The sequence below is a fragment of the Artemia sp. Qi Xiang Cuo genome, chromosome 15, assembly GCF_049724085.1.
Source record: "Artemia sp. Qi Xiang Cuo chromosome 15, ASM4972408v1, whole genome shotgun sequence".
Classification (NCBI taxonomy): domain Eukaryota; kingdom Metazoa; phylum Arthropoda; class Branchiopoda; order Anostraca; family Artemiidae; genus Artemia; species Artemia sp. Qi Xiang Cuo.
Genome location: NC_142808.1, coordinates 12,161,123 through 12,179,223, shown reverse-complemented (window position 1 = coordinate 12,179,223; position 18,101 = coordinate 12,161,123). Strand labels below are relative to the sequence as shown.

Genomic DNA, 18,101 nt, shown 5'->3' with positions numbered 1-18,101 from the left:
TTTGTCCGGCTCGTAAAAACGTAACAAAAATACGTACAAAAAAGTTTGGTGCGTTTTGAAAGTTTTTTGTACCCTTCTCCCCCCGAACAATTACAAGAGAGTTTACTACTGTTAAAAAAAAAATAAAGAAAATTGTGAAAAAGAAAAAAAAATGAGGATATTTCCAGCAAGTGCCAAAATGAAGGACAAATTTGGAGATATTTTGTCCGTGACCTCGGCTCGGCCGTCCTCAGTGCACAAAAGTAGATAAAGTGTAAAAAATTAACGGATAGAAGTTCTAGGGACACAATAAAAATAACGAACCTAAAAAAACAAAACACTATATTAAAATAGGCCCTTTTTAAGCAACGCTGAAAGGTTTAACTAAATAAAAGTATAAAACATTGAATGGCTATTCAAACCTGGGAAGTCGTTTTATGTAAGGCTTTTTCCTTGGCTCGTCTTGCATAGCCGGCAAGGTGCATCCAGGGGGGGGGGGTTCAAGGTTTGACCCTCCCCCCTCCAAAAAAAATGTGCAATTTGTAAAAACGTAAAAAATGGATATAAACAAATCTTTGATGTGTTTAAAAAAAGGTACCCCCCCCCCCCCCAATCAGAAATTCTGGATACGCCCTTGACAGCTAGTGTGATTTTATGAATTATTTTTTTAAGCAACGGTGAGAGGGTTAGACATAGACATAGATATAGACATAGGTTTATTAAGATCGAACAGCTAAAATAAAAGTATAAAACATTGAATGGCTATTCAAACCTGGGAAGTCGTTTTATGTAAAGCTTTTTTTAAGGCTCGTCATGCATAGCCAGCAAGGTGTATCCAGGGGGGGGGGGTTCAAGTTTTGACCCCCCCCCCTCCAAAAAAAATGTGCAATTTGTAAAAACGTAACAAAATACATATGAAAAAATCTTTGATGTGTTTAAGAAAAGGTACCCCCCCCTCAATCAGAAATCCTGGATACGCCCTTGACAGCCAGTGTGATTTTAGGAATTATTTTTTTAAGCAACGGTGAGAGGGTTAACTAAATAAAAGTATATAACATTGAATGGCTATTCAAACCTGGGAAGTCGTTTTATGTAAAGCTTTTTTTAAGGCTCGTCATGCATAGCCGGCAAGGTGTATCCAGGGGGGGGGGTTCAAGGTTTGACCCCCCCCCCCCTCTCCAAAAAAAATGTGCAATTTGTAAAAACGTAACAAAATACATATGAAAAAATCTTTGATGTGTTTAAGAAAAGGTAACCCCCCCCCCTCAATCAGAAATCCTGGATACGCCCTTGACAGCCAGTGTAATTTTAGGAATTATTTACTGGTAGAAAACGTTGTAACTGAAACGTATTTCATTCAAATGGTTCGTGGTAACGTGGTAAAGTGGAATTTTTATTTATAAAGTCGTGTTCGAGATGGGGGAGGATAGCCCTCGTGACATAACCCTGGACAGGCTAATATAAAAGAACAGATATTATTGAGAAAAAGCACAGATTTTGAAATGAATATAAAAAGTGAGTAGAGAGTATGGGTAACTTACAAGAGTGGAAACTGGCACTAGTGTCGCCAAAAACATCAACACCATCTAGCATTTGGCGACAATTGGCATTTTGCCAAGCTTTGTAATTGTTTTTCTGACAGGAGTTGAGATCAGACACATTAATACATTAATTTTACCAACTAAACAAATTAAATTAATTATTCTTATACATTGAAAAAAGGCCAAGCGTCGCCTAAGGCTAGATGGCGTTGGTGTTTTTGTCGTCTCTAGCACCAGGTTCTACTCTTGTAAGCTACCCATACTCTTTGGCTCAATCCCTAATAGATACTGTTTCTGCTAAATCAAACAGTTCGAGGTAACGAAAGTAAGGAGTGACCCGGCTCAATAGTAACCGAGACTCTAAAAAGCGGAGTTTTGATACCAATAGATACATCAAAAGAATCATATTTTAATGCTGATTTCAAACATATAAGTTTCATCAAGTTTAGTCTTACCCATCAATGAAATGATGGGTAAGAAGTGACATTAAACTGATTTTTATATTCAACCATCAAATGAATATAAAAAATGACATTAAAACTGAAAACAAATAGAAGCTATTCTGTATATGAATGGGGCTGCCTCCTCCTCAACTCCTGCTCTTTACGCTAAAGTTTGACTTTTTGTACTAATCCTTTAATTATGACTGTTGAAACCACAGTTATATAATTAACAGTATGATCTTTCCCTATCCCACCCATTATAAAAACCCGGACCAAGGTGCGAGTGCTCCAGAGAACGTATAAACATATGCGACATTAGATCTTTTCACGGGTAGACAAGTCAGATCTCTCTTGAACGCGAAACTTGGCTTCAACGTTGGAACACTAATTTTGAAGAAACTAATTTTAAATTAATTTATTCCAATACATACATGAAAATCGGTAATTAGTAGTGCAATTTTATTATTAGATATTTTTAGGAATTTAAAAATAGGTTTCGAAGTCTCAAGTTGGTTTCAAAGGCATTTTGAGAAAGTTTCTGCCAAAATACGTGTTCCAGGGTAATTGGACCGCTGATGGCAGATCAAATGAGAGGAGCTGTTTGAACGCGCCGATATAAATAAATATATATATATATATATATATATATATATATATATATATATATATATATATATATATATATATATATATATATATATATATATATATATATATATATATATATATATATATATTAGAACCCAAGTCCAATAATTAGAACCCAAGTCCTAAGATTAGTCTCAATCAGGAACCCTTATCGCTATCTAAATTCACAAAGTGCAAAGATTTACAAACAGAGGTGTTTATTGTTTAAAGTTCAGGAAAGATCTGCCCATTTTATACGAAAACATTGATTGAAAACGAAACTAGTCTTATCTCAGCTCTCCGCCAAAACCGGTAATTAGCCTTTTTAAGTTTCACAGGAACTAAAATCTGAGAAAATAAATATCACGACGTGAAAAAAAAAATGATAAACCATCCAGTGGCGGATCCAGAGGGGGGCCGATGGGTGCCCCCCTAACATAGTCTAAAGTAGTGTAATTTACGTAATTAACTCAAAATTGTATTAATTAAAATTGCTCCTAACGTAAGTTTATCGGATCAACCTATTTTGCGCCCCCCCCCCTAAAAAATCCTGGATCCGCCCCTGAAACCATCACACCTATTCCACCATTTATTAGAAGAAGAAAAAAATCCTTATTTTCATAAATTTCATCAACCCCCCGCCCCTTTTTTTATAAAATCCTACATAGGCCAATCAGTTGAGTCCACTGTATATTAATAATAGTTTAAGTCATAATTTTTATATAAATTAATTCATACCTGTGAGATGGGATAGTTGCAAACCACATGGCCGGCTCACCAAGTTTTTTTCTGCTTTCGCAATTACGAATAATGCAATTTCTAACCATTTCTCATTGATTGACGCATACACACTAACCCGCTAATGCATAAATAAGTGGGAGGAGCTTTTTATTCTCACCGAGAATGAAGAGCCAGAAATCGTCTGCGGTAAATTTACTGCCTAATTATATAAACTGTGGTTCAAACCCAAGGGGACCGTTTATTTGGAATGTTCAAAGCATTATAAAACTTTGGCACAAAGAGTGCTGGTTTAAGGAGGGGCCAGCGCTCCTTCATGTGTGGAATAATTTCTGTTTGTTTTGTGTTTTAATGCCACTCTTCACTTTCATTTGAAAAAACTTGTTCTTATGTTTATTTCATACAAAAGAAACCAAACTGGTTTTGCTTCTTTTTTTTTACGGGCTCAAAATTTGACATGATATAAAAAATCATATAAAAAATGATATAAAAAATGTAAGAAATTACAAAAAAATTATATATGATATAAAAATTGATATAAAGAATGTAAGAAATTACAGGGTAGATCGTGAAAAATTGATATTATTCATCGGGAGTGCACGTGCCCGGAGCGACCCCCTTCCGACACCCCATTTTCAATTGGTTGCATAAGAGGTTACATTTTGGAACTAGGCAATTATTTTTTAGAACAAGGTAGTAGTGCCGCTTTAAATAATGGATGTGATTGCGCCACTTCAAACCTCGTTTTCTGCCATTCACATTGAAATTTCGCACAACCTTCAATTTTTAACACAGTTTTCGTAATTTTACTCTTTGTCACGTTACAGAACGTGAATCTTTGTCACGTCACAGTGTTCTGCCACTCTGTGACGTGACTCTTTGTCATGTCATATTGTTCTGCCACACTGTGACGTGACTCTTTGTCACGTTACAGTGTTCTGCCACACTGTGACGTGACTCTCTGTCCCGTTACACTGTTCTGCCACACTGTGACGTGACTCTTTGTCATGTTACAGTGTTCTGCCACACTGTGACGTGACTCTTTGTCACGTCACTGTGTTCTGCCACACTGTGACTCTTTTTTTGCCTTTCAGCACAAAACCGTAATCCATAAACCATTCTGGGTTTTTATGGGCAATAATTTCAAAGCTTTATTTAATTTGTGTAAATCAAGTTACACAAATATAAAATTATTAAATAATGAATAAATATTAAAGTCTTAAATAATAAACAATAATTATTAAAAACTTAAGTACTTAATTCAATAATATTTAATTACTTATTTTATTATAATTAAATCAATCACTTAATGTAATTAATACTTAATATTAGTAAAGTACTTAATTACTAATTAAATATTAAACGCCTAAACAAGGTCTTATCCAGGGGGGGGGGATATCGGGTTTGAACCCTCCCCCCCTGAAATTTCGGTCCAACTTGTATAAACGTATAACTCGTATAAATGTATGTAAACAATTTTTTATTATTTTTTTAATTTTTTTCATTAAACCTTTCTCCTCCCCACCCCCCCTTCCGAAGAAAGGAAATAACACTTCCCCCTCCGAACAAAATTCTGGATACGTCATTGTGCTTTAATATTGAATACTTGTTTTTGTGCAGAAAAAATTACAGTATTGCTCATGCTTACACTCATGGGGGAGGGGGAAAAGGGATGTTCTTGCATGATAACAGTATTCATCATGAGCCTTGTCTTCTTCAGTTTTTTAACAATTTCGTTTTCAGATGATTGAAGTGCCTACTCTTCAAGTAGCAAAAAAGGTGAAAACAATACAGATGTTCAAGAAACCCGTGGAGAAAGCCATACAAGGGGACCGCATTGGAATGTGTGTAACACAACTAGAAGCAAAAAGTTTTGAAAGAGGCATTGTTACTTCAACCGGTAAGACTTAAGTAAGGCAAAATGCTCAAATGAATAGTTGGGGATTGTTTTTCTTTTGTCGTTGGTTGGGTGTTGTTCAAGTGTTCAAGGGCGTATCAAGGATTTTTTCAAGGGGTTACAAAAAGAAACGCATAATAAATGTGTTTATATGCGTTTTTGTTACGTTTTTGTGTGTCGGAAAAAGACTTCGGAGTTGTGGGGGGGGGGGGTCAAACCCGATAAATCCCTCCCCCCTGGATATGGCCTTGGCAGTGCTGCCGTAATTTCCCTAAGAAGTGTCAAAAAATCATTGAAAAAGAAAATAACACTTAGTGCTTTTTACAATGATATTTGTACTATAATAGGTCATAATAGGTAATAGGTCAAATCGGTTGTAGTCTGGTCATGGAATTTGGTAGAGGGGGTCCGCTCCAGGAATAATTTAATTCTTTTAATGTTTATGTCCAGTATTTAATTGAAACTCTGATTCTCTTATTTGTTATTGGAATGTCTAATAAGCGCTGATAATGCCCTACTCCTTACGTTCTGGATTCACATATCAACCCGTAAATGTAGAACTGCCTCTATGTATAATAAAATAAAAACACAAGTTTTTTCAACTGAAAGTAAGGAGCAATAGTGAAACGTAAAACGGACAGAAATTATTACATATACTAGGGGATTCGACCCCTAGTCAATACATCGCTCTTTACGCTAAAGTTTGAATTCTGTTCCAGTTCTTTAAGAATAACATAAGATATTTATTTCAGAAAATGACTATCACAAGCCCCGAAGGGCCGAATTCGCATTTCGGGGTCATATAATAAAAAAAGACATAAATAGCACAACAACTAAAAAACTGGCTAAACAATGTCAAAAACAACAATATTAGAAAGGAAAAGCCATTAATTAGTCTAAAAAACAAAAAGTCTCAAATGTAATAAATTTAAAAAGGCAAAACTTAAAACAAACCCAAAAAAAAAAATTGAGATAAAAATTATGTTAAAAAGGTTTAAAAGAGATTTTATAAAAAGGGGAGGGAACGGAAGAGCCAAACGGACACCAGCATGGGTATCACCAGAAAACAAAAACAAAAAACTAGTGGTTTATTTGATCAGTAATGAAGGGGACAAAGGTTTTTTCATATCTGGAGGTTAAACAACGGACGGGGGACAAGATAGGGATGGGTTCAGATACAGTACGTGGCAGGTGGTGTCTGGATGGGGAGTGTCTTTTGGGGAAAATGTTTTCCGTGCGAGGGTTTATTATTGCATTTTTTGCAAAACGGTGGCACAGCGTTCCTTTCCTGTTCTCAAGAGTTTCCGGCTTGGCCTTTTTTAGAAGGAGTGACTATGGTACCAGAGTTTCTTTAAAAATTATTCTTAGGGCTCTTTTTTGAATAGATTCAATTTAATCTTATTCACGGGAGATGCCAGGATGCCAAACTGGACAAGCATATTCAAGATGCAGGCGGAAAAAGGAAGCATAAATCCTTAAAGAATGGGAGGGGGGGATTTTAAATTTATTCAAGAGCTTAAGGAGAGACATAGACGCATTAACTGTACAGACAATATCTTTCCCATGGATATCCTACTTTAAATTAGAGGAAATTGTAACCCCAAGTAATTTAAAGGAAGACACAGAAATATCTGGGGGTATAGGGTCAAGGAAGGCGGGAATAGATTTCAAGAAATTTATCGTCATTATATTTCATTTAGTGGAATTTACTTTCATATTTAGGTTCTTAGCTTCATCAGAAATGTGGGATAGAATTTCAAGGGGGTCACTTTTAATATTCCTGTGACATACTTCGAGGATCGTCAAGTCATCCACGTATTTCCACCTATGGAGGAAGTCCTTACCAATATCGTTAATCATGACTAGAAATAAAAGTGGTCCCAATTAGGTTCCTTGAGGAGTTCCACAATATTTAGGGAGGGGTTTAGAGAAAATATTTTGTATTTAACAACTTTGGAACTATTTGAAAGAAACTATATAACAATATTTACTAACAGAGGATCAAGTTAAAAGTTAACCAGGAGTAAACAAATTAGTGTGGTGTGGTCAACCAGGTCAAAAGCTTTTTGGAAATCAACTAAGACAAGGTTCAGCCAGACATTTGGTTTGTCAAGGTTACTTACGATGGTATGCATTAAGTGCACGAGGTAATGGGTGGTGGAAGTGTTCTTTAAGTTACCAAACTGCCGGGTGTCAATACGCGGACAAATTTTATCCTTAAGCCAGTCACAGAGGAAATCTTCATAAAGTTTGAAAAAAACAGAAGTGAGCGTAATGGGGCGAATGTTGGCGAAAGTCAGACTGGCGCATTTTTTGAGGACAGGTGTTATAAAAACTTGTTTCCAGCAACTTGGGAATTTAACAAATTTTGTGTTGTGGTTGAAAATATTTGATAAAGTTTCAGCAATTTTATCCGAAAAGGCTTTAATTAAGCCAACTGGAATGTACAAGGCACAAGTGCAAGATTCTCTTATCCCTATAATATGGATGATTACATCAGGTTGCTAAATAGAGTGAAAAAGCTTTTTAGAATGACTAGTTGGAATTAAACCAGTAACAGGGAGGAAACTTGATCTGGTAGAAGAAAGCTAAATGTTCAGATCGCTGATAGTCTTACTAGGGGGTTCAGGGAAATAAAAATCAACTTTGAAAGAACTTTTTCTACTTATTTCTTTAATTTTTCTATACCATTGCTTGTGCTTGTTGGAATATAGATCTTTGACTTTATTATTATAATAATTAGAAGCTGTTTTTCTTAAATTTTTCTTAAGGAACTTCCTTAGACTATTAGCCTCAGTGATGTTACCTGCTTTGAAAAAATTGATTTCTTTTCTTATAAGTTTTTTTAAAATACTCAGTAACATAGGGTTTATCTGTAGAACACGTTTTAAATTTTTTCTCAGGGGAAGTGGGATTCATAATTACTCAATAAATTTAAGAGGGACAGAGCAATGTAGTCAACGTCATTTGTGTGATACACAGAGGACCAATTTTAAGTATTAATCCAGGAGCCAACATTGAAAAGTCGTGAGTCTGTGTGAGGTCCATAAGTGTTTTCAGTTATAGTAAACGACTGTTTAACTTTAGCCAGCGGCGATAGGAAAAGGCTAAAGTGGTAACTACCCCCTAAAGAGGGCAGAGTGGAGACAGGTTTGTAAAACTTTGAAAGATTAGTGCAAAATCTATCAAGAGTAGTATTGCCTTTAGTAGTTGGGACATTAACGACATGCTTTAAATTAAAAGCATTACATGTAGAGTCCAGTTTTAAATCGTTTGGGTCACCCACCAGGAAAATTCCTGCATTTGGGTATTTTGATAGTATAAAGTCAGCACTTGCATGTAATTTTTCAATAAAATTTATTTTGTCAGCGGATCTCTGATTAGGGGAGTAATAAAAACAACAAAGGATAATTAAATTGAAAGGACGCGGCAAGACTTTAGGTCGAACGCACACCCACATAACTTCATCAAAGGGATTAAGACACGGAATTGGGATTTCACTTGGATATAAATCATTACGGATAAAAAAAAGAATTCCGCCACCTTTCTTACCCAGAGTGTGGTTTTATGGTCTGAGTTTAATAAATTGAGAAAATTTGTTAACCTTTAACATGTGCAAATTTTGAGCTTGAACTTAAGTAATAGCGATTACATATAATCTATATATTTTATAGAGGGTGTCTAATTCATTCATTTTTTCAAATTTAAGGCTTTCAGCGTTGCTCAACAAAAGTGTGGGGAATCGAAAGCGACTTGTGACGGTACCATTTTTACAATTTACTTTTTTTTATATCACAGATGGGGTCAGAGGTTCTAGTAGAATTCTTGACGGGGACTAAACATTGATAATGAGAATAAGGGACAAGGGGATCAAATCCATCTTTTTCAAATACAATTGTATTTAATTGAGCAGGTACTAGCGGAGACTCTAAACAGCGGTAACTATTTGAAGTGTTAGAAACTCTGCATGGAGGTGTTAAAAGAGGATCATTCTGCCTGCTTACTCTTAAACCAGAGTCATACTGGCAGGGTAGCCAGGGGGGATAAAGTGCAAGGGAAGGGAGAAAGGTTTCCTGGTGATCTGGGAATAAGTCAAGTTGGGAGTGTTCTTTAAATGGGGGGGCAAGATGATGCTGAGGGAGGGAAGTACGGTGGGGGGTCTCTGAGAGGGAAGGGGAGAGGAGAGGGGAGGTCTCTGAGAGGGGAATAACCCCTGAATCATAAAGGTTGTTTAATTAGAATAGATAGCTCTTTTGAAAGTACTAATTAAACTTTAGCGTAGAGAGCGAGGTATTGACTAGGGGGCGAACCCCCTCATATTCATAGTAATTTCTGTTCGTTTTATCTTTCAATGTTGCTCCTTACTTTCAGTTGGGCAAACTTGTTTTTTTTATTTCATTTCTGATCGTTTTTAAATAATGCTGGAAAATCTGGCGCCCCCTTCATAGAAATGTCCCTTCCCCCATGAAAACCCTCCATGTAAAGATCCACTCAGACATCCGTGATTTTTCTTTTGGCAAAAAATACAGAATTCCACATTTTTTTCACACAACACCAGCACTATTTGTGGGACATTTATCTCTGCATCAGCAAGCTGTACAAAATGTCTGCTGAGAATAGAATAAAATGAATTAAAGTAAAATATGTATATTTTTCTCACAATTTAGAAATTTTGTGGGCGCGTATAGGGGGTAGAACCCATTCTCTTTTTCTATTGTTATCAGTTTTATCATGCAGCACCAGGAGACCCAGTTTTGCTTGTGAAGAGAATTCCTCCTCTTGAACCCCCCTTGAAGTGTAACCCCCTCTTGAAATGTATACTCCCATACCCTGATTTACACAAGAAAAAATTTTGTGTAATTTTATAGAATTCGTTTTTTTTTACAAAGGTACAAAGGGGAAGGTAATTTTCAAACTCTAGAAGTCAATTTTTCCTTCCAATCAGCATCCCTAGTGATTTTCAATTTATATAAGGTTTCTGCCACAATAATGTCAAGAATTGTTCAGATTTTCTTGATATTCTTTGTCAAACAATGCCCTACGGGTAAGTTAATAATTATAACTTTATTTTTCGAATGCTTTCAAATTTGAAATCGCTATTTGAATGTGGGGAATGTGTCACCTTATAATGTTACATAATCTCTGGTAATACTTTGACTTATCCTGTATCTTTACTTATACAGCGCTATTGCGCTCCCTATGATTTTTGTGTTGGCTTTACGTTGTCGCTGGTATCAATGCTATTTATTAATAAAAAACATAAATTATATTTCAATAGACTACATATATTAAAAGTTTAGTACAACAAATTAAACCTTACAGAGTCAAAATCCATTCAAAATTACGAGTAAATAAATAGCGCGATACCCGGGGCTATTAGAATAGAGCTTGGTTCAATTATGAGATTGGGTGAGTCGTCTCTATGGGTGTTTCGTCTCCGTATGTGTGTATCATCTCTCTCTCTCTGTGTGTGTGTGTGTGTGCCGTCTCTGTGCGTGTGTCTTCTCTCTGTGTGTGTGTGTCGTCTCTGTGTGTGTGTGTCGTCGCTATGTGTGTATGTGTCGTCGTCTCTGTGTGTGTGTTGTCTCTGTGTGTGTATCGTCCCTGTGCATGTGTCGTCTCTATGTGTGTGTTTTGTCTCTGTGTGCGTGTGTCATCTCTGTGTGCGTGACCCAGTTTTGCTTGTGAAGGGAATTCCCCCTCTTGAACCCCCCTTGAAGTGTAACCCCCTCTTGAAATGTATACTCCCATACCCTGATTTACACAAGAAAAAATATTTTGTAATTTAATAGAATTCGTTTTTTTTAACAAAGGTACAAAGGGGAAGGTAATTTTCAAACTCTAGAAGTCAATTTTTCCTTCCAATCAGCATCCCTAGTGATTTTCAATTTATATAAGGTTTCTGCCACAATAATGCCAAGAATTGTTCAGATTTTCTTGATATTCTTTGTCAAACAATGCCCTACGGGTAAGTTAATAATTATAACTTTATTTTTCGAATGCTTTCAAATTTGAAATCGCTATTTGAATGTGGGGAATGTGTCACCTTATAATGTTACATAATCTCTGGTAATACTTTGACTTATCCTGTATCTTTACTTATACAGCGCTATTCCGCTCCCTATGATTTTTGTGTTGGCTTTACGTTGTCACTGGTATCAATGCTATTTATTAATAAAAAACATAAATTATATTTCAATAGACTACATATATTAAAAGTTTAGTACAACAAATTAAACCTTACAGAGTCAAAATCCATTCAAAATTACGAGTAAATAAATAGCGCGATACCCGGGGCTATTAGAATAGAGCTTGGTTCAATTATGAGATTGGGTGATGTGGAGTGGAAGTGGAGGGGAGATATGTACTGCAGCATTAATGGTGAAGCTGGCTGAGAAAAGTCGAGTATATACGACATTCACCTTCGCTCACTCGAAAGCTTGTTCACGCTATACTACTGTCGTCTGCAGGAGCTCATTGCTGACAATTTTAGCAAAAGCTAAGCACCAGCACTTATATTTATAATTGCTTAATGTGTGTTTATTGTTTATAAGCTATTGGGTTATGTTTTTAAATTCACCAAGTAACGTGTTTGTTGAATAGTTACTTTTCTTCAATACCGCTTGAATGGCACCAACTTCGGTAGCACCTCCCCCCCCCCCCCCAAGAAAATACTTAAAATATCAACACAACATACTCCACATTAGCATTTTCAATAGTTTTAGCCAGCTCCAGTAGGCTAGAATCTGAGGAATTAGTTAATCCAGAAAAAAAATTCCGCCCCTCATTTTCCTTTCATCATTTGATGGAATTTCCTGCCATTTTTTTTTTTTTTTTTTTTTATGTTTTTATATTCCTTGTGACAAGTTTCAAAAAAATATGGATAATTCTCCACCATGGCTATAAGATTATGGGTTTGCGGACGATTTATTCTCGACATGATTCTAGCTTTTAAATATTTCGCCTTGAAATTCCCATGAAACCGATCGGGTTCCAAGGGGAAAAGTTGAAAAAAATCCAACAGAAAGACATGACGGGAAAAGGATCAATCCTGAAAGGAATTCCTTTGAGGAATGATGGGAATCCCATCCGAGTGAACTAATTATAACTTGTAAGACTGGAAACTGGTACTTGTGTCGGCAAAATAAACTATGAATGTCATCTGGCGTTTAACGACACTTGACATTTTTCCCCATGTAGTAATCAGAATAATTAATTTAATTAGTTAATTGGTAAAATTAGGGTAGTAATAAGCGTGTAATCTCAGTTTCTGAGAGAAAAACGATTACGAACCTTGAAAAAATGCCAAGTGTCACCAAACGCTAGACGGCGTTGATAGTTTTTGGTCGACACTACCGCCAGTTTTCACTCTTATAAGTTACCCATACTCTTTGTTACAAACTTTAACATGTGATACCCCAAAACTAAGATTTCGCCCAGAAAGTGGCTTTATATGGAAAAGCCTTTTCTAGCCATTACATAGTCACAAAACACTGGGTATCAGAGTTAGGAGGGTATTGGAGGTACTTTCTTAAAATAAAAAAAAAAAAAGTCAGATCTCATATTAATTGTTTGTCAAAGCCCCTGTTTTCCCAAAAACGTGTTAGGCTACTAGGATTCCTCTCAGAATCCTGAAAGGAACCCCCAGCTCATAGGAGCCGAAATGTTGAAAACGTTTCCTCTGTGTGTCTATCGAAATGGCCTCTGTGGTGTATTTATCGAAATGGCCTCTGATTGGCTGAATTTGTATACTGAAGAAACTGAATCCTCAACGAAAGCAATTGATAGCAAAAATCGTATCTACCTTCAAAAATTTAGTATTTTCCAAGTCAAAATCTTTGATATTTTCAAAAATCTACGCGGGGGGGGCCAATTTTTTTCGTTTTTTTTTTCAGTGAAAATACTAAAAAGATATTTTTCAATAAAAACCCGAAAGAGGTTTTTTTTCCAATCTAGGGATGAGCAAACCAATATAGACGAGCAACCCCCCCCCCCCCCTTAATAACATATTGAAATGAAACTGGAACATCTCCTACAGCAAATACTACAACGCCCTATATCCCATATATGGGATTCAAATCATACGTCAACAACGAAGAATTATTCCAGTAGAAGTAAAGAATATAAAAATACACCATTTGGTTATGTTCGGTCGAAAAATGAAGCAAGTACTCTTTTGCCTGCAGGCACCAAACACTTGGAATTTCGTAACTATCTACTGGATTTTATAGAATTTCTGATTTCTTTAAATTTGGAAGCCACAGTACGGGCTTACCGGGTAGAGAGCTGTGTTTTTTTTATGTTCAAGTATTCTCTGTATATAGGTTCAATGGCGCCAAATATCTATACTTTAAAATATGTGTTCTGCTATAGTCCATCCCTTTCTGAATGTCACATCTAGTAGTCAAAGATAGATACATTTGAATGTATCTTAAACTAAACTGGATCTTGTAAAATAGAAAACTAAATAAAAACATGTTTTCACTTAAAGTAGAATTTTCCCAAATCAAGTGAAAATGACACTTAAAAGTAAAAATGAGCCATATAGTACCGTAAAGGTAAAGATATACTAAAAAAATCTGACCCGTTTCTCTGGATGCTAGAATTATGCAGGCTTATCTTAGTTTTGACAAGATTTTTGAAGAAACTAAATTTCAGCTGGGGGGCAAACTGGGGTTTGGGGGGAGGTCTGGGAGGGACAGTTGCCCCTCCCCCTGTCCCATAGAAAATTAGGCCCCTGGATGCCGCGCAGGTTTCTTGTTACTAGCCACGTGTTACCACGTCAACTGTCGGCCAAACATTTTGAAACCAAAAAACTTTAACAATTTATTTGTTTGTAACGCTTGGTAACAAGTATATTGAACAAAAAATTCTCATAACTTTTAATTTCCAAAAAGGGCGCAACTAGAATTCCATTCACAAAGCTTTAGAATATGGAAAAGCTTTTTTTAGCCATTACATAGTCACGAAACTTATATTCATTTTAATCTAGATTTTTTTTTGGGGGGGGGGGGATGGGGGGGCCTTTGAAGTTCTGAAGAGGACTTTTGGGACAAAATTGGTGTCATTTATAATGCTGGTGTTTATTTCAGGAGTGGCTGTGTTGGCGTATGCTGGCATAATGAAAGTGAAGCGAATTCCTTATTACAAACAAGAAATCCGAACGAATTCGAAGATGCATGTAACAATGGGTCATGACACATGTATGGCTACTGTTTCATTTTTTGGCCTTTATGGCGCAAAGGGTAAGACTTTGAGTATTTTGTAGAAAATGTCTGTGTTGTCAAGAAATGAGTTAAATTAAAAGAATGAAGCGTGTCACATGTGTCTCAAATGAAGGGAGGTTAGGGTCTAAGCCCCTCTGTCTTCAGACTGACCTGAATTACCTCAAAAGTGTTTGTTGTTTTTTTTGTTTTTTTTCTCTCTTTTTTTTTGTTTTTGTTTTTTTTTCTTTTTTTCATTTTTTTTTTAATTTTTTTTTGTTGTTTTTTTCTCGAAAAAAGAAGAATATAGTTTTATGTCTTCAGGCCTTAGATTGGGGTACAGAAACCCAATTTTGAGGCTTAAGGCTTCCCGCTCCTCCATTTATGAAGGAAAAATTTCTTTGTATGCTACTATATTGTATTAGAAATATATAAAATAGTGCTTAAACTGTTGTTACCTACCCTTTCCCCACCCCCAACGCCTTTCAATGTTCGACACGCAAAAAATGGATCTTAAGGGGCATGACATATAAGAATATTAATATTAGAATATTAATATATAAGAATATTGTGTTTGTTTGATATGGAAAGGCAGTGTGGTCTTCGTCAATATTTGTTTCAATATTTGAATATTAGAGTTATGCTCGATGTAAAATATTTGAAACATAAATGTCCTTTTTTGGTTATTCTACCATTGGAATCACCATATCCGATATAGGTTATGTTCGATGTCAAAAACACGAAACACAAATGTCCGTGTATGGTGATTTCAACTTCGAAAACAATATAGCCGATATGGGTTACGCTTGATGTCAAAAATTCTAAACGCAAAAGTCTGTATATGATTATGCCCGATGTGGATTATGCTCGATTCCAAAAACTCGATACACAAATTCCCTTCTATGGTGATTCCTCGATTGGAATCATCATAGCCAATATGGGTTATGCTTGATGTAAAAGCTCGAAACACAAACATCTGTGTACGGTGATTCCTCCGCTGGAATCACCGTATCCGATATAGGTTATGTCAAAAACACGAAACACAAATGTCCGTGTATGGTGATTTCAATTTCGAAAACAATGTAGCCGATATGGGTTACGCTTGATGTCAAAAATTCTAAACACAAAAGTCTGTATATGATTATGCCCGATGTGGATCATGCTCGATGCCAAAAACTCGATACACAAATGCCCTTCTATGGTGATTCCTCGATTGGAATCATCATAGCCAATATGGGTTATGCTTGATGAAAACTCGAAACACAAACATCTGTGTATGGTGATTCCTCCGCTGGAATCACCATATCCGATATATATTATGCTCGATGTCAAAAACTTGAAACACTTAAATGTCGGCGCATGGTGATTCTATCATTGAAAAAACAATAGCCAATATGTGTTATCCTCGGTACAAAAACGTCTGTGTATGTACTTACTTACTTACTTAGAACAGGGAACAAGTTATGTAGTTCTTCCGGTCGACAGAATTTGGCAAGTTATAGAATTCCATAAGATACAGCCTTAAATTACTGGGGCGATAATTTCAAGCCTAGAAGGGTCCCATCTGCGACCATGTCTCCGGGAACCGCCGGTTGGCGTTAATGTTAATGTATGATCCGAGATACTTGAATTTATTGACAACTTCAATCTGCCTATGGTTAAGGGTTATAGGTGTAGAGTTTATATCTGGGTTATTAGACTTAGCTTTAGTCTTGTCAATATTAATCTTGAGTCCCACTGGGGCAGCAACTTCAGAGACTTTCAGAAGCATTTTCTGGGCTTCGCCAACGGACATGCCAAGAAGAACAACATCATCGGCATAATCCAGGTCGGTGATACTGAAATCTGAAATGTCTGTGTGCGGTGATCCCTCCATTGGAATCACTGTCGTCGATATTGGTTATGCTCAGTGTCAAAACTCGAAACACAAATGCTTTTGGTTGCAAGTGCCAAAATGACTGCAGTTGATGTACTAACTTCAGGCGTGCACGCAGAATAATGAGCTTTAGATCCGTGTCTCCCTCTTCCTGATCTCTTGAAATTCGCTGAATAAATAATTATAAAACATGTGCGCTCTTGCATTTAGAATTTTAAGAGACGAACAAATTATAGCTGGCAACCCTGGGTGAAATAACTAAGGAAAATATATTTTGTCATTTCACTAGTTTTGAATAAGATTTTGGTGTTTTTTTTGGGATAAAATTGAAACCAGATTTATAATTGTGATTTTCCAATTAAGTGAATATTTTTTTTCCCGTTAAGAAGTGCTGTATTTAGGAATCCGGTGTGTCTATTGGATGTATACGCGCTGATTGCGTGATTATTGGCCGCGCAGCGTTGCCATTCATGTTTCTGAGTTTGGTTTTCGGGCGCGAAAAAAGATTAAAATCGGCGTGTTTCCCGAGATAGGAGTTAGAGTTGGTAGAGTAGTAAATTTAAAGGAAAAAAAAAAAAAAAAAAAAAAAAAATAGTGTTTGTTTTTGTTAATTTTGTTTTTGTAGAGGGTTTATTAGTTGGTAAGAGGGAAAAAAAAGTTATTGGTATTATTTGAAAAGGTAAAAAAAAGAGAAAAGAATGACGCAACAACCAGGAGGGGTACCAAGGTATGTACATACCAAGGTATGTACGAACAAACACTGCGTTTCTCAGCTTTGTGGCTTTCCTGGATGGAGATGTACCTTTGGAGGTAGAAGTACAGAGGTGGCTGAAACATTATGGAGTCGAGAAAGAGAACCTGATAGGTATAGACGGATCAGGGCTGCGATATAGAAAAAATATGTATGTGAAGTTCACCACTAGCAACGAGCTCCAAAAGTTCCTCGCTAAAACTGAAGACGGAATGTTATCATTCGATGAAAGATTTGTATACGTCGAAAGTTGCGAAACAAAACCCACTTTCGTGAAAATAGAAAGAATACCGCTAGAAATGAAGTTGTTAGATATCCAAGAGACATTGGAAAGGTATGGTAGGGTTTTCTCATGCAAACGTGAGTATTACTCTGGTGACGGATATCTCGAAACAGCCAAAACAAGAGCAATAGCAAGCATGAAAGTAGATAAGAACATCCCTTCTTTCATTTTCGTAAATGGAATGAGAATGCGGATATGGTATGATGGCCAAATAAAAACTTGCATTATATGTGATGAAACAGGACATTTAGCAGCTCAGTGTCCTTTTTCCTAACAGAGGTCGCAAAGAAATATAAGATCCGAACCAAGTGGGCCTAATGCCGTTAGTAGCCAAAGCAACGTGTGGCCGGAAAAACAACCTGCAAACCAAACCAGCCTGAGACCCAAAGAAAAATAAAATGGACAGGAAAAGACAAATGCGCGTAAGAATCAGGAAGAAAAAATAGATCGCGAAATGGAGAAAATGAAACAGGAACTCGCAAGATCGGAAAAGCGGAAAACGACCCGTGAATACAAGGACGAGATAGAAAGAAAAAGGAAACTGGAGAAAAAAGGACAAGAGACTGATAGCGAAGATGAAGAGTTCCAAGAGGCTCGCAGCAGGAGTAGCTCACTGCCGGGAGTACTCACTAGGGGTATGAAAAGGAACAAAAGATCGCAAAGAACGGAGTCACAGACAGGTCAAGCTGAACTTTCGAGCCGACTTGAAAGCATCGAAGGTATGATAGATAGTGTGGAAGAAATCGTACAGAGCAGCAACAGC

The 18,101-nt window shown here is 36.5% G+C and overlaps 2 protein-coding genes and 1 long non-coding RNA gene across 6 annotated transcripts in view; all 3 read left to right on the top strand.

The window, feature by feature from the left end:
* LOC148943326 (centrosome-associated zinc finger protein Cp190-like) overlaps positions 1 to 18,101 on the top strand; it is a 651,851-nt gene that overhangs the window by 289,120 nt on the left and 344,630 nt on the right. The gene's annotated exons all lie outside the window — the stretch shown is intronic.
* The window catches only part of LOC148943328 (uncharacterized), a 406,409-nt gene that overhangs the window by 149,959 nt on the left and 238,349 nt on the right, over positions 1 to 18,101 (top strand). The gene's annotated exons all lie outside the window — the stretch shown is intronic.
* Positions 1 to 18,101, top strand: part of eEFSec (eukaryotic translation elongation factor, selenocysteine-specific) — a 77,589-nt gene that overhangs the window by 37,182 nt on the left and 22,306 nt on the right. For all 3 annotated transcript variants that reach the window (XM_089101788.1, XM_089101786.1, XM_089101787.1), the window contains exons 5-6: positions 5,072 to 5,228; positions 14,318 to 14,470. In XM_089101788.1, the coding sequence (XP_088957914.1) occupies positions 5,072 to 5,228; positions 14,318 to 14,470 (310 nt within the window). The remainder of the gene's footprint in view (positions 1 to 5,071; positions 5,229 to 14,317; positions 14,471 to 18,101) is intronic.